The 23,722-nt window shown below is 34.8% G+C and overlaps 1 protein-coding gene across 1 annotated transcript; it reads right to left on the bottom strand.

Annotated features, from left to right (window-relative positions):
• Positions 1 to 8,695: 8,695 nt before the first annotated feature.
• LOC140878477 (uncharacterized) lies at positions 8,696 to 9,127 on the bottom strand. Its single transcript, XM_073282078.1, has one exon. It carries the CDS (start codon positions 9,125 to 9,127, stop codon positions 8,696 to 8,698), a length of 432 nt encoding a protein of 143 aa, XP_073138179.1.
• Positions 9,128 to 23,722: the final 14,595 nt, after the last annotated feature.

A 23,722-nucleotide genomic window follows, 5' to 3' on the forward strand; every position in this document is an offset into this window, starting at 1 on the left:
GAAGAATCCGGTAAATAGATTAAGCCCGTTCGACGAGATGGAGAAGGAGAACCTATAGGGTATGAAGATATTGATCAGTATAAATATAAATTTTGTTGCATTTGATATTTGGCGAAAATTGAGACGTTACATTAATGGATTCATGCACAAACGTTATTTTTTCCACTTCCATTTGAAATCGAAATGTAATTCTTCCAAATTAAAAGAAGAAAACAGGCCCATAAAAAAATCATGACGCAAAATAGATATAGTTAATTTAATGAAAAACAATTCTTTTAATGCTTTTCCATAAATTCATACCGTATAGAAATTTTTGGTATATACATTTTTTTTCGATATGGTAAAGGCGATATGACGACATTTCGGTATTTTCCCCTAGCCCTAGTTGTACGATATATTGGATGTATCTGTAACATTATTCAGTTTTTAAGTACATAAGTATGGACGTTTCTATGATGAACACTTCAACAAATTCACTTGACGAGCACCACTCGTCTTTGATTTCTCTCTACCCAAACCCCCTTTGATTCAGCGGGTTGTTCTCCCCGAGAACTTCACCTTCCTCCTCTGAGGAATGTATCAGTGGACTTCATGAGTGTTTGTACCACGAGAAACCTAAAAATCTCAACACATAATGAATTTCGTGATACTGAAGACAACTAATTGTCTCAGGAGATATTGTCGGGACATACAAGAAACAAACCGCATTTCTCCTTCCGAAAAGTGTCACTTACAATCAATGTTCTAAAAAACGCTAGGCGGTAGGCGGGCGGCGACTCGCCGCCTAGCCGCCTAGGCGATTTTTATTTTTAAACCTAAATAATAAATAGTTTGAAATATTCATGAGTTTTACTATAAAATATAAATTTTATGTCTTATGTTTTTCAGTTTTTGTACGAAACTCTTATAAAATTTTATTAATAATAATAATAATAATAACAACAACAATTACATAGATATTAATAGATATCAAGTTTTCATATGTAATATGAGATTTAATTTTTTGCTTGACTTTTTTTTTTGCGCTTCTTCTTTCTTTCCTTGTTTGTTTCTCGTGTCGCCACTCTCTCTTTTAGTTTTTTTTTTATTATTTTTTTTCAAAAACTAGTAACCGCGTAGGCGGATTTTTGTCCGCCTAGGCAGACAACGCCTAGAGAAATAGCCTAGCAGAAAACCGAGGCAGTGAGCAACAGCCTAGCGCCTAGGCAGACCTAGGCGGCGCCTTTTAGAACAGTTCTTACGATCAAGTGATAAGCTCTCAACAATATATAGGAGTAAGCTTGCATACATCCTCACGAAATATTAAAAAATCAACAAATCTCACCTCTATATCATCATTTAATATTTATCACATATCATTATCATATATAGAGTTTAAAATATTTGTCCAACGAACCTAGACAAATTCCCAAAATTTATTCATTAGTCTCATCAACTCGTCATTAAGATATGGTAGTGAAAATAAATCTTATCAGATCTAAGATACGAAAATAACAATCTCACCCATAAAGATCCCAAGTGTCAAAAATATCAAAACATAGTATCCACACACCAAAATAATTAAAACAAGTCAATTAAAAGTTACGTCTAATAATATTATTTACGAAAATGTCATTCTCCAAAATTGCAAAATAAGCCTTTTATTATTATTATTATTATTATTATTATTATTATTATTATTATTATTATTATTATTATTATTATTATTATTATTATTATTATTATTTTGGTTTATTTCATGTATATAGTTGTTCATTTCAATAATTTTATTTAATTTTATTATTTTTTGGTACTGTTTTTAATGTATTTCTAGTTTTTTCATTTTTCTTATTTATTTATTCATTGTAATTGAATTATTTGTAAGGAAAAAAAATGCATAACTAAAATAGGTTTACCACTCATAACTTATTATATATCATTTGGAGGATGGGACCAATAGTTGAAATGAACAAACTTTTATTTATTGCTCACAAACCAAAAGAAAATAATACATTATTAATTAAAAGGGAAAAATGATTTTTTTGCCATTAATTAACTTGTCTATTTATTAGTTTGGTCTATTAGGTATTCAAAGTTTGGCTTTGATTAAATTAATTTTAATTTTTTTAATATTTTGGTTTAATTACTGATATGACACTTTGACAAGTCAGCATTTTCCAAAGCCACTTCATCACTTTTCGGTGTCACGTTACCATTTTCTGGTGTTACACTTACACCAACAATTAGACCAAAATAACCAAAAACTAAAATTTAGTGTAATAAACCCAAACTTTGAAATTTTAATAGACCAAAGCCCAAACGTGAACAAGCTAGTGGGAAAAAAATCGATTTAATTCCCTCCTTAAAATAATGAAAATTGCATATTATTCAGTATAAATTAAGAGAAACACTCCCAACTTTTTCCTTGTTAATTAATTTCATAATTCTGATTTTTCATATAAAAAAAAATTAATTAAACAGATCGAATATGACATGATCAAATTATAAGAGCTCCATATTAAAATTAACAGTAACATAGGTAAAATAATGTTACACAAAACTCTTATAAGACGATATCATGAGTCAATTTTGTGAAAAACATCTCCTATTCGATCGTACCCATATTGAAAAATTATTGTTTGTTATATCAAGATTATTAATTAATTTCTTTGTAGAAATGAGTCGAATTGATCTGTTTCACGAATATATATAAATTTCTGAGACTGTCACAGAAAACCTATTCATAATGTTAATAATGGTGGTGAAAGGGATAAACATCGAAGTTATACCGATTAAAAACCTTGCTCACCCTCACCATATTATCTTTTCTACAGAATTTTGTCGGTCCTTGAATTATTGTCAAATTCTTCTCTTCTTATTATAACTATTCAAAATTTTATGGCAGAGAAGAATTTTGATTCACTGATATTCAAACAGAGATGGGCTACAACAAAGATGTTGAGCCAGATTTTGACAACACCTTTGACAACATCTTAGAGGATGATTTTTTTTTTAAAATTGAGATATTTGATGGTCATTTTTACTGCTGCTGATCCATCCCTTGCATTCTCTGATGAAGGCTCTAAGGAATCTGCCTCAGAAACAGATGTTGCATCAGATGCTGCTGACATTCTTGCTGAAATCTTAGATGAGGAGTATTTGAATATGGTAGAATTTTTCAAAATTCGGAATTTGCTGGCTACTGTCACTGTTTTTGTAGGAAGCTGGTGTTGCTGTTTCTGCAGAAGATGTTTTTTGAAGGTGTTGCTGACACCCTGGACAACACCTTGGATGAAGACTATCGAGTAAGCCAATCCTATTCCTATATGTTTTTTTTTTTTACTGAGAATGCTGCAAACAATTGGCAACAATATGCCAATTATGACTTCTTTGAGGACCACATCATCGATTTGGAAGCATATGGCGCACAAAATCTGGTAAGAAATTTCCAACTCAGAAATATTTTCGCTACTGTGACATATGATACTCTTTACTGTAGACCTATGATCTTGGAATTCTACTGAAATTTGACTAAAGCTGTGCCGAACCCTCTTTCGCAAAATTTGGGAAAATTCATGTGAGGGTTCAGAGTTTCGAGTTTAGTCCTACTGTGATTAATGGATTCTTTAACTCACCCGAGGTGGAAGAAGATGTGCAGCCTGCTCTGATAAGATAGCTTATTTTCTTCACAAGACTGCAATGAAGACTTGAACTCTTTCAAGCAACTCAATCTTTGTCACCCAACATCAAGCTGGTGTGATATTTGCTGTAGGAACTGGAGCAGCTTTGAACTTTGGAAAGCTTGTGTTTTACTACAGTTATGCAATATGCAAACTGTGGGTTGATATCTTACATGCTCCTGTTTCCTTCTTTGATATTTGTTAAGCTAGTATCTCAATAGTTTGAAAAACATGATGCTGAGCCTTTATCTGCTGTTGTTGAAGTCCTGAAGCTTGCACCTGCATTACTTAGAGGTAACATGAAATTGGACCTACCTTGGTCAGAAACAGGTGCTGCTGCAGATGTTGTGGCAGATGTTTCCAACACCTCTCTTGCCACTGCCATATTTGTTCCTCCTACTTCAACAGCTGGATTCTATCTTTGTTCATTTCCAGATGCTGCATGTTGAACAGAGGTTTTTACAAGCCAAAGCAGACATTGCTTACCATAAAGCTCGTCTATCTTATTATCGGATTTTTTTTTGTGTAGGTACCTCTTCTGGACAAAAATGGGGAGAAGATGTTTAATCTGATGGCTCTAGCTCTGATGGAGAAGATAGTGACTCTGACTCTGATGGAAAGAATCTAGTTCTGGAAAAGCAAATGACGGATTGATACAGAGCAATAAGTTATAGTTTTTTGCGGTTTAAGTTTATTTTGTGGTTTATTTTGTTCTGCTCTGATTTGTCTTATGTTTTTGCTCTGATCTGGTTCTAATCAATGTTAGCTTGTTTTATTATAACTCTCTGATTTGTTCTTATAAGTTTTTCCTGCTCTGACTTAAGTGTTGTAAGGAGATGTTGGGAACATACTCGACAACATCCATGCTTAGACTAAGGGGGAGAATGTATTTTCGTATTCAGGGGAGTTGTGATGTGTGCTGAATTGATTAAATGTGTTTTGTGATTCACTTCTGAACATGTATTAAGTATTTTCTGATCTCACCAAGTGTTTTGTGCAGGTGTTGCCAACATTCTTGACAACACTCATAATTGAAAGATCAAATTCAGGGGGAGAACTGATTTGAGAAGTTTGAACTCATGGGGAGTTCTGAGAATTAATATTCAGGGGGAGTTGCTGAGTTGTTTTTAGATGTTTTGTCCAGAAAGACAAAAAAGGGGAGATTGAAAGGATAATTATTCCTTGATATATTTTCATGTTTTGAAAGATTATAATATTGTGTTTTGCCTTTCTAGGATTGATAGTTAATATTGTGTTTCTTATCTATATGCTTGATATATTTTAAACTAGGAATAGTTTTGATTTGAATTGAGATAATATAATATTCCTAGATTTAAAATATGGTTTCTTGGATTGAGAGTTTTTCCTATCTAAGTATTTGAAATATTTTAAATTAGGAATTGTTTTGAATTGATATAATATAATTTTCCTATATTTAAGATAAGATTGATTTGTTTAATTATGATAGGAATTATCTTATATTAAATAACTAGATTTAGTCTTTTGATATTTTTGGTAGGAGATATATTTGGACTTATCATAATATATATCTATCTCCTAACTTATCTTTATTTTTCTTATCATTGTAGATTCAAGTTTGAATTAAGGAAACAAGATCAAGACTCTTTTTGGAGATAAAATTTGTACACGCTTAAATAGAAGAAGAGGACGTAGAGATCTGGGGCTTGGAGAAATACGAGAGAGCGCAGAAAAGAGAGATCAAGCCGTAGATGAGAATTTGAGCGTACAAAATAAAAGAGAGAGACGAGAGAGCTTAAGTGTAGAAGACAAGGAACTCGACTTTATGGAGTGCTTTCACGTTGAAGAGTCCTTGTCTATTTGTTGAAGTTATTTTCCGTAGATGTTGTGAAGAGTTTGAGAGCATGTTGATTGAGGATTGAAGATCGAATATTGAAAGCCTTTTTGCTCTCGTGTTTTGGCATCTAGGGCCAACTCTATTCTCTTGATTTTCCTGTCTACCTTCAGTAGATTTTTAGGAGTTGGTTTATTTGTTTTATTCTTTATTTTCTCACATGCTTTGAGAAAATTGATTTTTACAATAATTCACTAGTTTTAGGGTTTGTAAAACTCTTTGATTATTTTTCTAGTGAAAGTTTTGTCCCTGAGGCGCTGCAAGAATATTTTATACTCTTTCTTAAAAATCTGAGTCTGATTTGTTTGGTTGCTTATTTATTTTATTCATGCTTTCAAAAATTCTGATGCATGTTAATCAAGGTGTTATTGAAGATGTTGTCAACACCTAGTGACAACATCTGAATCTGTTTTATGTGCAACCTTTTATTACTTTAGTACTTGTGCATATTTACTCTTGAGTAGTTTTACTGTTGGTTTGCTGTTACTATTCACGTTTTAATATTTCTGCTGCATTTTGTGTAGGATGTTGTCAACACCTAGTGACAACATCTGATTCTGATAATTTTTATGAGCCATGATATCCCTTACAACTCCACAAGAGTTTCTTCTTCTCTTAATTAATTTGTAGCTTTCCACTTTTTTTGGGTGTGAGAACGGAAATTTTGCTTGCAAATTAACACATCGTAACTAATTATATTACGAAAATATTAATACGAAGTTTGATGAGTTAAATGCCTAAAACCAAAAAAGACACAAGTTAGTGACTAGAACAAACTATTTTCCCTTACAAGCAAATTAGATTGCGTACGTGATATAATTTACGAAAATAAAGAAAATGAAATTTCTCAAATAAAAATTAATAATTTATCAAATTATATATATATATATATATATATATATATATATATATATATATATATCAAACTATAGTGAACCATTTTCCTTTTTTTTTTTTTGGAAAGCTAGTGAACAATTTTTATTTCATGAAAGCATGGAAAAATGGCATTCGTGCATGAAACGTGTATGTAGTGTGCATTTTACGTGCATTAAAATTAAATAAGAGCGACATGCTTGAAACCAAAGTTTGTTCAACTTTGTTTCTTTTTCAAATTCAAAAGTAATTTTTTTTTTAAAAATTTAAATAAAATGTAATTCACCTTCTAATCTTCCTCAAATCTATGTTAGGATCATTCAAATTAAGGCGCCCATCTTTCATTTCTTGCTCCAAAGCTAAGGCATTGCTTATGAGGAAAAGGTCCGATGAATTCTCTCCAATTTTCATATTCTTTCCTACGAGAGAAAAAAGAATTATTTGGAGAAACAAACCCTTCAACTCTATGTAATGGTGTGAGGATGCAATGCCAATCCAACGTGTATGTGTATGTCACGCTCCGAAAATGGACGTAGTTGACATCGACGTTGTTTAACAATTTAACATTGAAACAACAAGCCTCGTAGTACAAATCTTGCAAAAAACCAGTCTATTTCATAAACCATAACTGTTTTTACAGAGAAAAGACACAAGTGCGACAATAAGCGAAACTGAAATTTAAAGTAAAAATATATCTTCAACTTGAACTGATTCCTCCTCACCAACCCCAGAACATATTCTGTTCTTCGTCATCTAACTCATCTTCATTTTTATCTGGGGAGGAAGGTAAGGGGGTGAGTGTTTTGGGAAACAACCAGCAAATGGGGACCGATCGAGCATGATAAACACCAAAATATAATTACATGTCCACATGTATATTTCATAATCTCGAAATAAAATAAACATGTTGAATCTGACACAAATACGAAGCAAACATTGCACTGTTGATTATCTCATTTTTCGTGGTTTACTGATCAGTCCCCTATATGTTACTCCTGTAAGGGGCGAGGCCAAAAGAACGATTATTTACCCACCGCATCAGGGTCATATCAAATCAAATCAAATCATCGGAAATTCCTTAACCAATTCTAAATCGACTCTTAACAGTGCATCTCAAATATTTCCAAATAATTCTAACATGCATGATTCAAATAATATCACGAATAGCCAACAAATAGCATATCAAAGTGAAACGAATATACGTATCACGCCTATCGAATTTTCAAAAACATAAGTTATTTATTTTATGAAGCTTAACTCACACACAAAAATGAATATAAGTGTAGAAACTTATATCACACAAAAGAAAGATTGAAACCCACTTACAGTATTCGATTTCTTTGAAAATCATGTAGGAGTAGACGTTGTTAGATGACCTCGTACTTAAGCAACCTCAAAACCAAGTGAAGGACCGAAGGTATTGTTTGAAATTTGGACAGAAAAATATTGAAGCTTCTTGATCGACTTTGACGCTCCTTCTTGGATCAACTTCGGACAGATTTTCTTAGCTTTGTTTGCTGTAGATAATTTCTTGAAGTTTGGGTAGATTTCTCCTTCGAAATTGAACAGAAATTCTTCTCGATGGTGGACAGTAAGTCTGCTCAATCTTTTACAGAAACTCACTCCTTCAAAATCGAACAGAAAATGCTATTCCTTGATCACGTTTCGGCGCTGCTTCTTAGATCGAATTTGGCCCACTTTCTTGCTTAGATTGTTGTAGGTGATTACTCGAATTTGGAACAGAAAGTATGCTCATACTTGGACAGAAATTCTGCTCGAATGTTGACAGAAATTCTGCTCGAACTATGGACAAAATTCTGTTTCGAACCGATTCTGCACCTCGTTGTTTCTGGGCAGACTTTGCACTAGAAGATGAGCAGAAATCAAGGCTTCAACTGCTGCTGTTTGGCTTCGATGTTTTAGTAGAATACACCTTCGAACTTGGACTGCAATCTGCTCGAAAATGAGCAAGAATTCTGCTTGAAAATGGACAGAAATTCTGTTCAAGAATACGGAGGTGTGCTGCTCGAATTTGTGTTCTTTTCCATCAGCTTAATCCCCTATTTATAGGCTTTACATAGCTGCCGAAGGCCTCATATTAATAGTCATTTATCTTCCATAATAGCTATTAATCTCCATTACCGTCACTGTTACAATGGCTAGCTGTTACAATTCTCCATCATTTCCCATTACTATGGCTATTACTATGGCTGTTACATCCTCTCCCAAATCAGGTGCTTGTCTTTTTGAATTCCATCAGTTGAGGAGGTACTGCTGAAATTTTGAGTCTTCACATCCCACCCTCCTTATTGAGAGTTTCGTCCTCGAAACTTGAGTTGAGTTGCTCTTCAAAAAGGTAAGGGTATTGTTTCCGCATCTTATCTTCGAGTTCCCATGTGTCTTCTCTTTCAGAATGATTAGACCACTGCACTTTAACGTATGGTATGGTCTGTCTCCTTAGCACTTGGTCCTTTGTATCCACAATTCGAATATCCTCTTCATACTTAAGTTCCTCATTTAGATTTCCTTCGATTATAAGGGGTGCACTTTCAAGATTATGACTTGGGTCCGGGATGTACTTTCTTAGCTGAGACACATGGAAAACATTGTGAATCCTTGACATATCTGGTGGTAATGCCAGTCTATATGCCAATGTCCCTACTTTGTCCAAAATCTCAAATGGTCCGACATATCTCGGGTTTAACTTCCCAGTTTTTCCCATTGAATTGCAGTTGATATAAAACGCTAAGTTTCACCATAGAAACCATCTCTTGTAGGAAACTCTTAGAAATTTGTAATATATCAAATCTTGATTTGAAGTTGATGCGAGTTTGACACTTAACATCTGTTGGATCATAATCTCGATCAAGCTCTTTGTTTAATTGAACTTACATTCGTCCTTATAAGTATTCCTTCTATTGGAAGACTATGGTCTTAACATAAAGTAAATAAGACCATGATTTACCTATTTTATAAATTCTGAACTACATACATACAACTTATAATTCTAATACGTAGCCTAGTTTCCTAATATCCACTTAAAATATAAATGGATTCTACTATAAAGTTTCGAATCTGTTATATATAGATGTAATATAGTTGATTGATTTGATTGTAATTTACCTTTTCTACACTAATCCCTCTACCCTATAAATAGAGGTGTTTAGTACATATATTAAAGACTCATCTTCTTCTATTATATTCTCTCTTGTCTTTTATTCTCTCATTTTCTCTACTAAATTTATAACAGAATCTTATTTTTTTCATAAGTGACAATGATGGAAGGGAATTGAATAGATTTTCCATCATGGAATAATAAGAATAGAATATTGATTTTATTTATGATTATTTCATCAATATGATTATGGAAACTAAGTAAAATGATTTGGATAATAGAAGTGCGTTATGGATTTTATCATGTAGACGGACAGTGACTCTGAAAATCTCGGACAAAGTGAATTATCCAAAAAAATTAACCATATCGGTTAAACAACTGAATCAGCTATGTCAAAAACGTAGTCAATTTTGAGGAGATAAATCTAATTATAACGATCTACAAACTTTGTAGCTCAAGAAAAATGCCAGAATAACCCAATCAAAAAAATAAAATTATGATAATAAATATATATATAAAAAATTATTGGGTTATCTAGACTATGAGTGAAAAAATATATATTAGCAAATAGTGAGGCTGATAATCATATAAAATTTATCATATATATGACTGGATAGCATGGTTGGGTAGAATAATAACAATCAAAATGGATATATTCTAAAAAAATTCAAGTCGAAAAGTAGCAAATTTTGATATGAATATCAGAGGTAAAACTGAAATGATTTATGTAGATTGAAACAAGAGAACTAAAAAAGACGATATTGTCAAACGGACTTATTGGATCAAGATGAATGATGGCTTGGCATAATAGAAGTATTACTCAAAATGTATAATCGGAGGTGAAAGAAAACCAAAAAATGTATACAAAATATGGTATAGACAAATACAATGTCTAAACATTTGGGCAAAATGAAAAGAGAAATCAATTTAATAGGTTAGTTGAGAGGGGAAAAATAACTTTAGAAAGATGAATATATATATTTTTTAGAGACTAATAAATGATTTTGTATTCGATCTTATTTAAACTCAAAAATAATTTTGATACAATTAATATTCATAATTTTTTTTATTGGCATATATCTACTAGTTGAACCCAATTTACATAATTATCTTACTTGGTTCTATCAAGTTCCAAAAAAAAAAAAAAATATCATCCTCTCGCCATGTTTCTTTTATCTGCTCTTTTATTAATTCTGTCTATGAGGATTACCTACCAAAATTCCTATTAGATTGAATTCTTCTCTAAATATATCATGAACCAATTTTATTTTTTTTATAAACCTAAATTCATTCAACCAAGTTTCTCTTGACTAAAATCATCCTTAATTGGTTTACCCTTAAATCTATGAAATAAAATTTCTCATTTTGGTGATAAGCTTAGTATGTTGCATTTCAGGCATGTATACTTCTATTGGAACTTCTCCATGTGCGTTATTTGCGCTAACTGGTGTTGGGTTGTAGCTAACTTGATTTGAGTACTTGCACGTCCCATAACACATTCAAGGAAAAAACTGAAGTTCATTCAAGTATTCGATTAATCTCAACAAATCTATTCCATCAGTCAGCTATTTTGTCTTATCAGATTCTTTATCTACCCACTGGTCAATTTTCCAAGCTGGTCTATCTAAACTAAGACTACTTCTAGACAACTGAAAATTTTTTTTCAGCAAGAAGCTCCTCCCATCCGGATTATGGAACCTGGCGGCTCTGATACCACTTAAATGTCACGCCCTGAAAATGTACCTAGTTGACATTGGCGTTGTTTAACAATTTAACATTGAAACAACAAGCCTCGTAGTACAAATCTTGCCAAAAACCAGTCTATTTCATAAACCATAACTGTTTTTACAGAGAAAAACACAAGTGCGACAATGCGGAAGCGAAACTAAAATTTAAAGTAAAAGTATTTCTTCAACTTGAACTGATCCGTCCTCACTAGCCCCAGAATATATTCTGTTCTTCGTCATCTAACTCATCTTCATTCTTATCTGGGAAGGAAGGTAAGGGGCCGATCGAGCATGATAAATACCAAAATATATTTACATGTACACATGTATATTTCATAATCTCGAAATAAAATAAGCATGCTGAATCTGACACAAATACAAAGCAAACATTGCACTGTTAATTATCTCATTTTCCGTGGTTTACTGATCAGTCCCCTATATGTTACTCCTCTAAGGGGCGAGGCCAAAAGAAAGATTATTATAACCCACCGCATCAGGGCCATATCAAATCAAATCAAATCAAATCAAATCATCAAAAATTCCTTAACCATTTCTAAATCGACTCTTAACAGTGCATCTCAAATATTTCAAAATAATTCTAACATGCTTCAAATAATATCACGAATAACCAACAAATAGCATATTAAAGTGAAATGAATATACGTATCACACCGATCGAATTTTCAAAAACATAAGTTATTTATTTTATGAAGCTTAACTCACATACAAAAATGAATATAAGTGTAGAAACTTATATCACACAAAATAAAGATAGAAACTCACTTACAGTATTCGATATCTAAGAAAATCATGTAGGAGTAGACGTTGTTAGATGACCTCATACTTAAGCAACCTCAAAACCAAGTGAAGGACCGAAGGTATTGTTTGAAATTTGGACAGAAAAATATTTAAGCTTCTTGATCGACTTTGACGCTCCTTCTTGGATCAACTTCGGACAAATTTTCTTAGCTTTGTTTGCTATAGATAATTTCTTGATGTTTGGGTAGATTGCTCCTTTGAAATCGAACATAAATTCTTCTCGATGGTGGACAGTAAGTCTGCTCAATCTTGGACAGAAACTCACTCCTTCGAAATCGAACAGAAAATGCAATTCCTTGATTACGTTTTGGCGTTGCTTCTTGGATCGAATTCGGCCCACTTTCTTGCTTAGATTGTTTTAGGCAATTACTCGAATTTGGAACAGAAAGTATGCTCGTACTTGGACAGAAATTCTGCTCGAATGTTGACAAAAAGTTTGCTCAAACTATGGACAAAATTCTGTTTCGAACTGATGCCGCACCTCGATGTTTCTGGGCTGTAAGGTTTTGACAGTTTGAAATCACAGAAATACCAGAAATAAATTTTCGAGTGTGTGTTATCTTTCAGTGTTGTCAACACTTCACGATAACACTATGCAGCAGAATAATTAACTAACAGTAAGAGTAAATAGCGCACAGATATTTATGCACAAGTATTAAATACTTGTGCGATGACCCATGACAAAATAATCACTAGAAAAACAAATCATTTTACAAAAACCAACTAGTGATTGTTTTATGAAAACTACTTTTCTCAACAGATTGAGAAAATAAATGACTTCCTAAAAACTAGTAAGAACTAGAATAATAGACCAATAGGAATTTCTAAGCCGAAAAACAAAAACCAAGGATCCACTTTCAGAACAACACTGCATTCGTGTGTTCTTCAGTGTTTCCAACACTACTCGGCAATACAACGTAGCAGTAGTATCTCTTCAAAAATTCTTCAATGATCGATCTTCAATGCTCTAGAATTTCTGCAGTACATTCTCTATGTATTTTTCTCTCTACGTTTCACTCTCTTGATCTCTCTATTTCGTTGTTCCTTCTGATCGGTCCTTGCATCTCTTTAAATAGATCTTCAATATGTGTGACGACCCGGTTCTTAATCTCTCAAATCACAAAATTAATCCAAAACCATGAATTAAATCTAACTTTAAGCTATAAAGAAAAGGAAAAGAAAATAAATTTTTTTTTAAAAATGAGCTACGCTCGCGCGGCTAAATATTGCCGCGCGAGCGCACCCTTTTCTCAGAAATTCTCAACCTTTTTTCAGCTTAGAAAACATTCTCAATCATCTATACCAAGTCTAAGAAATCTCATACAAATTCCAAAATGTATTAGACAAGGTAAATGAAGTCACGAACAAGAGCATAAACATTTCTCAAACTTGAGTTTACTCAAATAGTTCAAACTATATTACAAAAGCAAAGAACCACACTCTAAACAAAGTTCAAGTGTAATACATAGCCAAGGAGTAGAAACTCTAGACAATAACTCAACTCCAACAGTTCATACATCCACTCTTGTTCTTAACATAAAGTTAACAACATCTTGACTTCTAATCCGGATCATCACTCTAATCTCTCATCCCTTGTTCTTCAAGTTCGCTTTTGTCCAGTTCCACTTCCGCCTATTTCCATGACACATACAACACAACAATAGCTGGATAACTCCGGTGAGAATATATTTCCCAATAAAAGCAACTAAACACGCATATACAACATATATCAAGCTCATGATATAAATAAAGACAATGCATGTTTTAAAAACAAGGTTTATTCAAGAACTCTCTCATTTCATCGGTTGGGATCCCGAGAAGAAGATATCATAGCTAACCACCGACTCTCCCGATCGAGGTGGGGCTACTTATCCTACTTCTCTAGACTTTGAAGCCACTATATATGCACTTCAGACGCTAGGCTACGTCAACCACCCAGGCCATACATATATATATATCCCTCAAATCGTCGATTCGAACGTTTTCGTTCATTTCAAAATCAAGGAATAAGTCTTGCAAGATGAATGCAACATATATCATCATAAAAGCATTCATTAACATCAAAGACTCATTCACCAAATCATAGAAGAGCATATAAAAGCAAATAAGTATGTGATTTAGGGAACTCGATACAAACCATCTCGAGTTGTAATCCCAATCGAATAATAGTTCACTTTTACCTTTCAAATGAGATGTTTAAGATGTCTTCTAGCTTTTCAAAATCTGTACAAGTATCAACCATAAACCTATTCTCAAAATCTGCTCAAACTTCAAGGAAAAACGCTACCAACCTTGTTCTTTCTTCTATCGGTTTCGTAGTCGGAATTCTCAAGTTGACGTGCCCTGTTTATGAACTGAAATCATAGCATAACAACCAAGAAAATATCAGCTAATACTCAGCTCAATAGCAGCTCGAGAAAAAGATAGCAAAACACTTCAAATCAAAAGTTCGACGGCATATCGGTATCATTCGGCGATCCCGAACTCAACTAAATCAATTCTAACATTCATATCAGCTGTATAGGATTCAAAACCAGCATATCAATAGGTATATAGATCGAGCAGTGACTGGAACATCATAAGAAACTGATACAACAATCATTCCTCAACCCAACTTTCAATATGACAAAGTATAGAAGTTCATCAACCTCAATTCACAACAAATCTGATCTCTGTCAATTTCGAAATTATCAAATCATAATGAACTAAGAGAAAACTTACATCAAATTGAAGGTCTTCTTGCAAGGATTCCAAAACATCTTTCGGAATTGAATTCGGATAACCGGATCAAAAGATACGGCGATTACAAGATGAAGAATAAACTTGAGATTTCTTTCCTCTTCTTCTCTCGGTTCTCTTCTGAATTTCTGATGGAAATTGATATTATACACGTGAACATGCATGAATCAAAAAAGTGTCCCAACAATTTTTCAATAATTGCACTTAGGCCCCTCAAGTTTTCCAAAATTGCAATTCAGTCCTCAATTTCTCATTTCATTCAATTTCAATCCTAATCAATTTAAGAATATTAGAATTTAAATCAAAACTCCAAACATTCCCAAATTAAATATTCTCAGATTAAAATTAAATAATTCCGGGCGTTACAATTCTCCCCCACTAAGACACAATTTCGTCCTCGAAATCTCAAGTAGTATCAACAGATCATATAACATAAAGAACAGAAAGACTAAAGGAGACTCATATCATTGAAACATCTCTGGAAATCGTTGCCTCATATCTGATTCCGTCTCCCAAGTTGCTTCTTCAATACCATGACGACTCCACTGGACTTTCACAAGCAGAATAGTCTTCGTTCGAAGTTGCTTTTCTTTTCGATCAAGAATCTGAATTGGCTTTTCAAAATAACTCAAAGTTTCATCGAGTTCAGCCTCATCAGATCGAAGCACATGAGATTCATCAGCAAGGTATTTTCGAAGCATCGATACATGAAAGACATCATGTATTCCAGATAAGGATGGAGGCAAAGCTAATCGATAGGCAAGATTGCCTATTCTCTCCAGAGTCTCATACAGACCGATATATCGTGGAGACCACTTCCCTCGCTTTCCAAATCATACAGTGCCTCTGAATGGAGAAATCTTCAGAAACACCCTATCCCCTTGTTCAAAATACAAAGGTCGACGTCGGATATTGGCATACTTCGTTTGTCTATCCTGTGCTGTCTTCATTCTCTTCTGAATAAGCTTCACTTGTTCAGTCATATCTCGAATCATATCAGGTCCAATGTCAGGTACTTTAGTGATATCATCCCAGTACAGAGGAGATCGATACTTTCTTCCATATAAAGCTTCAAAAGGAGCCATTTCAATACTCGATTGATAGCTGTTGTTGTACGAGAATTCACAAAGTGGTAATGAATCTTGCCAACTCGTGCCAAAATCAAGCACGACAGCTCTCAACATATCTTCTAATGTCTGAATGGTACGCTCAGACTGTCCATCTGTCTGTGGATGATAGGCTGTGCTCAAGTGTAACTGAGTACCCAAAGCACTCTGTAAACTGTACCAGAAGTGAGATGTAAATCGAGGATCACGATCTGATACAATAGACTTCGGTACTCCATGCAATCTGACAACTTCTTGGACATAAATCTCTGCCATCTGGTCGTGTCTATATGTCATGCGATAAGGAATAAAACACGCTGATTTCGTTAATCTGTCAATAATTAACCAGATAGCATCGCAACCTCTAGAAGATCGAGGTAACTTCGTCACAAAGTCCATGGACATATGATCCCATTTCCATTTAGGAACTGATAAGCTATGTAACAAACCAGGCGGTTTCTTCCTCTCAGCTTTCACCTGTTGGAAATTAAGACATCGAAACACATAATCAGTGATATCTGACTTCATTTGTTTCCACCAATATCGAGTCTTCAAATCGTTGTACATCTTCCTACCTCCAGGATGAATACTATAACGACTACAATGCGCCTCTTTCAGTAGTTGTTGTCGCACATCAGAAATATCAGGCACTACAAGGCGATTGTTTACATACAAAAGATCATCTCGAACCTGGTATTCAGACACATGCCCTGATCGGACTTTCTCAATCGAATTCTGCACATTCTGATCAAGTTTCTGAGCTTCTCTGATTCGTAATAATAACTCTGGTTCAACTTGAATTTGATAAAGTTGCAGAGGCTGATAATTCGTATCAAATACTAATCCAGATAGACAACAGTCTTCAATCAAATGGGATACACCAATCGTCGATAGATATAAAGAACATACCTTTCGACTCAATGCATCAGCTACTGCATTCGATTTTCCCGGATAGTATCTAATTTCACAATCAAAATCTTTAAGCAAGTCAAGCCATCTCCGCTGTCTCATATTCAGTTCTGACTGTGAAAACAAATATTTCAGACTCTTGTGATCAGAATAAATCTCAAACTGTTCCCCGTACAGATAATGTCATCAAATTTTCAAAGCACATACAATGGCGGCCAATTCAAGATCATGAATCGGGTATCTGGTCTCGTGAGACTTCAACTGTCTCGAGGCATAAGCAATCACATGCCCTCGCTGCATCAAAACACATCCCAAACCACGATGAGATGCATCACAATAAACAGTGAAACCACCAGTACCTGAAGGAATCGTCAAGACTGGTGCACTGGTCAATCGCTTCTTCAACTCAATAAAACTGGATTCACAAGCTTCAGAACAGATAAAAGGAGCATTCTTCTGAGTTAACTGAGTAATCGGCTTCGCAATACTAGAAAAATCTTTGATGAATCGACGAAAATATCCAGCCAAACCCATAAAACTACGAATTTCAGGAACAGATGTAGGTCTAGACCAATTGATCACTGCCTCGACTTTACTTGGATCAACAGATATACCATCTCCGGATATGATATGTCCAAGAAAAACAACCTGTTTCAGCCAAAACTCACATTTCGACAGTTTAGCATACAGTTTCTCAGATCTCAGAGTCCTCAACACAGTTCTCAAATGCTCAGAATGATCAATCAAATTCTTCGAATATATCAAAATATCATCAATAAAAATTATCACGAAGTCATCGAGATATTTCTGAAAAATACGGTTCATCAAGCCATAAACACAGCTGGAGCATTTGTTAGACCAAACGGCATAACTATAAACTCATAGTGGCCATACTTGGTTCTGAAAGAAGTTTTCGGAATATCAGAATCTCTAACTCTCAGCTGATGGTACACAGATCTCAGATCGATCTTGGAATACACAGAAGAACCCTGCAACTGGTCAAATAAATCATCAATACGAGGCAAAGGGTATTTGTTCTTTACCGTTGCCTTGTTCAGTTGCCGGTAATCAATACACAATCTCATTGAACCGTTTTTCTTTCTGACAAATAATACTGGAGCTCCCCAAGGAGAAACACTAGGTCGAATGTATCCCTTGGCCAGTAAATCTTCCAACTGATCTTTCAAATCTTTCAATTCCACTGGTGCCATTCGATAAGGTGCTTTAGAAATCGGTGCAGTACCTGGCATCAGTTCTATATTGAAATCAATCTCATGGTACGGAGGTAGTCCCAGAATCTCATCAAGGAAAACATCCGCAAATTCACTAACCACTGGCAAGTCAGCCAGGTTTGGGCTAGTTTTTGAAACATCAACGGCATATACAATAAATCCCTCCGCTCCTTTCTGCAAAAGTTGGGTCATAGATAATACAGAAATCAGAGGAATCTTAGCACGAGAACCCTTACCATAGAATTTCCATTCTCCAGCCATCTCAGGTCTGAACCTCACAATCTTCTGAAAACAATCTACGATAGCTCTGTACTTGTTTAGCATATCAATCCCAATAATGCAGTCAAAATCAGACAAACCAAGCACAAAACAATCTATCTCTATCTCATTACCGTCATACTGTAGCACACAATTCTTAACCGTCTGAATAGATATAAGACCTCTCCCCAAAGGAGAAGAAACAGATACTAAAACAGGTAATGTTTAACAGGCAAAGCATGTAAGGATGCAAATCGTGCAGAGATAAATGTATGGGATGCACCTGTATCTATCAATACATATGCGGGATAACCATAAAGAGAACAGTTACCTGCAATCACATCATCTGGTGCTCCCTGCGCCTGTTCCTCCGTCAGTGCAAAAACATGAGCCTGCTGTCTCTGTGGCTGACTGCCTGTCTGACTTCCCCCTGGCCTTGGCTGTTTCTGTGGATGTGATGGTTTAAAGGAATGAACAGAAGAGGCTTTCCTCGCAGGTTGAGCCACTGATCGTGATGACTCTGCACCTCTTGACTGTCCAGAACCTCATTGAGGACACACCCTCGCAAAATGGCCAGTCTGATGGCATATATGGCACCTCCCAGATACACCTCGGCACTGATCGGTTAGATGACCTCCACCACAACTGTTACAAAACACTCCAGGCTTCGGTTTCAGACCATTGGAACTCAAAGAACTGCTCCCTGACTTCTTAAACTGCTTTCCTCATGCTTGCAAATATCCCTTCTTGCCACTGCTGCTACCACCACCTTCAAATCGAGGAGGTTGTGAACTTGGAGCTGGGGATTGAGGCTGTCTCGAAGGCTGAGCAATATATGAAGCTCCTCGCTACTGTACCAAGCCAGCTTCCGCTCCCTTGGCACTGTTCAAAGCATCAGCAAAATTATTCGATCGTCTTGTGTTTACTAATGTAAAGACTTCTGGAGTCAGTCCATTAATGAACTGATCAGCCATTGCCTCGTCACTATCAGCCACATGTGGAGCAAAACGTAGTAAGGTAGAGAACTTTGCTGCATACTCTTCAATGTTTAAGTGTCCCTGCTTCAGGTTAGCAAATTCTGCACCTTTATCTTTGCGGTAAGACACTGGAAAAAAGCGTTGGTAAAACTCTGTTTTGAAGACATTCCACGTCAGTACAGTTCCTCTACGCTCCAAAGCTTTCTTAGTCGTGGACCACCAGCTCTTCGAACCCTCATGCAACTGATGTCCAATTAATGTGACTCTCCGCTCATCACCATAATCAAGCGAATCAAACAACATCTCCATGTCATCGAGCCATCCTTCACATACAACTGCATTTTCAGTACCGTTCAGAGTAGGCGGATGGTATGATTGAAATCTTTTCAATAATGTTTCCATCGGAGTGACAGTCATATCTGTCATATCTCGTGAAGTACTTCCCTGTTCATTGCTCGGGACTGCAGCTTGAGGTACTATCGGTGTTACCACTGTCTGTTCCGGCAGAGGAGTAGGAACCTAAGGTCTAAGAGGAGGTCGTCCTGGTCTTCGAGACATATCTGATTATCAAAAGGGTTAGGATACCACAATCATCAAATCTATCTCAGTCCTCCTCCGATCATCTTACCTCTGATCAAGATTCGGTTCTGATTCAATCTTAAAAACAATAATCGAAGTACTGAACAAGACATGCTTCCCATCAATTCAGATAATCAGGTAGCATATCATAATTCATCAGTACACATGCCTCTAATCATTCCAGATATTCCAGTAAGCATGCGTCTTTAATCATCATAAATCATACTTTCAAATAAAATAAATACAACATCATGTAATAAAATACTTGAAAGTAAATCATGCTAGCATTTACCACATGTAATTCAATCAATGTAATTAAATCATAGCATACTAAAATAAATAAGCAAGGAAGATGACTCGATCTACCCCACTAACTATCTAACTCAGTCCAGAATTTTCTTGCTCTGATACCACCTGTTGTGACGACCCGGTTCTTAATATCTCAAATCACAAAATTAATCCAAAACCATGAATTAAATATAACTTTAAGCTATAAAGAAAAGGAAAAGAAAATAAATTTTTTTTTTAAAATGAGCTGCGCTCGCGCGGCTAAAACGTGCCGCGCGAGCGCACCCTGTTTTACTCAAAACAGAGGTGCAGCTCGGGGCTGCGTGCGAGCTGCTCTTTTCTACAGCTCGGGCGCGGTCCTGGGCAAAAAAATATTCAGAAATTCTCAACCTTTTCTCAGCTTAGAAAACATTCTCAATCATCTATACCAAGTCTAAGAAATCTCATACAAATTCCAAAATGTATTAGACAAGGTAAATGAAGTCACGAACAAGAGCATAAACATTTCTCAAACTTGAGTTTACTCAAATAGTTTAAACTATATTACAAAAGCAAAGAACCACACTCTAAACAAAGTTCAAGTGTAATACATAGCCAAGGAGTAGAAACTCTAGACAATAACTCAACTCCAACAGTTCATACATCCACTCTTGTTCTTAACATAAAGTTAACAACATCTTGACTTCTAATCCGGATCATCACTCTAATCTCTCATCCCTTGTTCTTCAAGTTCGCTTTTGTCCAGTTCCACTTCCGCCTATTGCCATGACACACACAACACAACAATAGCCGGATAACTCCGGTGAGAAATATATTTCCCAGTAAAAGCAAATAAACATGCATATACAACATATATCAAGCTCATGATATAAATAAAGACAATGCATGTTTTAAAAAACAAGGTTTATTTAAGAACTCTCTCATTTCGTCGGTTGGGATCCCGAGAAGAAGATATCATAGCTAACCATCGACTCTCCCGATCGAGGTGGGGCTACTTATCCTACTTCTCTAGACTTTGAAGCCACTATATATGCACTTCAGACGCTAGGCTACGTCAACCACCCAAGCCATACATATATAATCCCTCAAATCATCTATTCGAACATTTCCGTTCATTTCAAAATCAAGGAATAAGTCTTGAAAGATGAATGCAACATATATCATCATAAAAGCATTCATTAACATCAAAGACTCATTCACCAAATCATAGAAGAGCATATAAAAGCAAATAAGTATGTGATTTAGGGAACTCGATACAAACCATCTCGAGTTGTAATCCCAATCGAATAATAGTTCACTTTTACCTTTCAAATGAGATGTTTAAGATGTCTTCTAGCTTGTCAAAATCTGTACAAGTATCAACCATAAACCTATTCTCAAAATCTGCTCAAACTTCAACTAAACTTCAAGGCAAAACGCTACCAACCTTGTTCTTTCTTCTATCGGTTTCGTAGTCGGAATTCTCAAGTTGACGTGCCCTGTTTATGAACTGAAATCATAGCACAACAACCAAGAAAATATCAGCTCAATAGCAGCTCGAGCAAAAGATAGCAAAATGTCCCTGAGGGAGGAGTTTAGAGGCCTTATAGTAGCACGGACTTTTTCTTTTTTCGGTATGCCGCTCCGCGAGCAAGGAGTACCCTCGGTCACCGAGCCGACCTCGTCCGCTCTACAGGACACAACCCCGGCCAGCCTTCCGAACACTTCAAATCAAAAGTTTAACGGCATATCAGTATCATTCGGAGATCCCAAACTCAACTAAATCAATTCTAGCATTCATATCAGCTGTATAGGATTCAAAACCAGCATATCAACAGGTATATAGATCGAGTAGTGACTGGAACATCATAAGAAACTGATACAACAATCATTCCTCAACCCAACTTTCAATATGACAAAGTATAGAAGTTCATCAACCTCAATTCACAACAAATCTGATCTCTGTCAATTCCGAATTATCAAATCATAATGAACTAAGAGAAAACTTACATCAAATCGAAGGTCTTCTTGCAAGGATTCCAAAACATCTTTCGGAATCGAATTCGGATAACCGGATCAAAAGATACGGCGATTAGAAGATGAAGAATAAACTTGAGATTTCTTTCCTCTTCTTCTCTCGGTTCTCTTCTGAATTTCTGATGGAAATTGATATTATACACGTGAACATGCATGAATCAAACAAGTGTCCCAACAATTTTTCAATAATTGCACTTAGGCCCCTCAAGTCTTCCAAAATTGCAATTCAGTCCTCAATTTCTCATTTCATTCAATTTCAATCCTAATCAATTTAAGAATATTAGAATTTAAATCAAAACTCCAAATATTCTCAAATTAAATATTCTCGGATTAAAATTAAATAATTCCGGGCGTTACAATATGTTTCCATAAATAAGTTCCTACAAAGCATGAAAACAATATATCATCATAAATCAAATATTTCGAATAAAGATATAACAACTATTACCAATTTAAAACTTGTCTAAGAAAGGAAAAACTATAAATATAGAATTTGAATGCAATAAGAAAATAATTTAAAAGACATATGCACGACATGTTCTTTCAAAAACTTAATTACAAGGGTTTCGACATTGGAAGCCCGAAAAGACAATGATGTAGGAAAGTATTACTATATTAGCTGCCCTCTTAGACATGAGAGATTCTATGTTGAAAGAAAAACTCCATATCTTTTTCGTAGATACGATAGGCTGATCATCTCGTGCAAATCATTGAAGAAGAAATTTACAAACAAAGTTCATATTTTATCCCTACTTGATTCATTTAAAAAATGGTTACACGTTTTTCAAAACTTATTTAATAGGAATATATTAGTAAAAGATCGAGTAGAAAAAATATTACTAAATATATTATATAAGCTTATATATTTGAAAAAAAAGTAACATATATAATCGACATAGACAAACTAAGAAATATATCATTTTCTTTTCTTTTTTTTTGACAGGAGAAATATATCATTTTCAATACAAGTAATTGAACTAACGTCGATCAAGATATTTTTCTCCCATTGAATTACGAAGACGATTCTTAAATTAAAAATTTAACTTCTAGATCATTGGCTTAATTTTATGTGTAAGGGCATATTAGTACCTTTATATCAATATTCAACTCTTAATAGATCCGCCCATGCTTACCAACCAAAAGCAATTACTTTTTGTTACTGAAGTGAGGTGCTTTTTTTAAATAATGATTCCTTATACGTACTCAGGGTTGTTAATTTGATATACATATAAGAGAAACATATATACGCCAACTTCGCTACACTAAAAATACCTTTCTCTAGGATAAATACGGATTAGGATCCCCTATTGTGGGGGATCCCACAGTAGGGGTGCTGTGGTGGAAACGACACCGTTCCCTCCACAGCACACTTCCTTTTCCTTTCCTTTTTTTTTTTTCGTTTGTTTTCTCTTTTTTTTTTTTCCAAGTTTTGTAATTTATTTTAATTCTTTAACTCAACAAATTTGTTTTTCTCCCTTTTTTGAAAAACAAAAAAAAAATTGGCTTTATTTTTTATTTTTTAATTTATCCAATTTTCCTTTCAATTTTTAAA

The sequence above is a fragment of the Henckelia pumila genome, chromosome 2, assembly GCF_033568475.1.
Source record: "Henckelia pumila isolate YLH828 chromosome 2, ASM3356847v2, whole genome shotgun sequence".
NCBI classification, from domain to species: Eukaryota; Viridiplantae; Streptophyta; class Magnoliopsida; order Lamiales; family Gesneriaceae; genus Henckelia; species Henckelia pumila.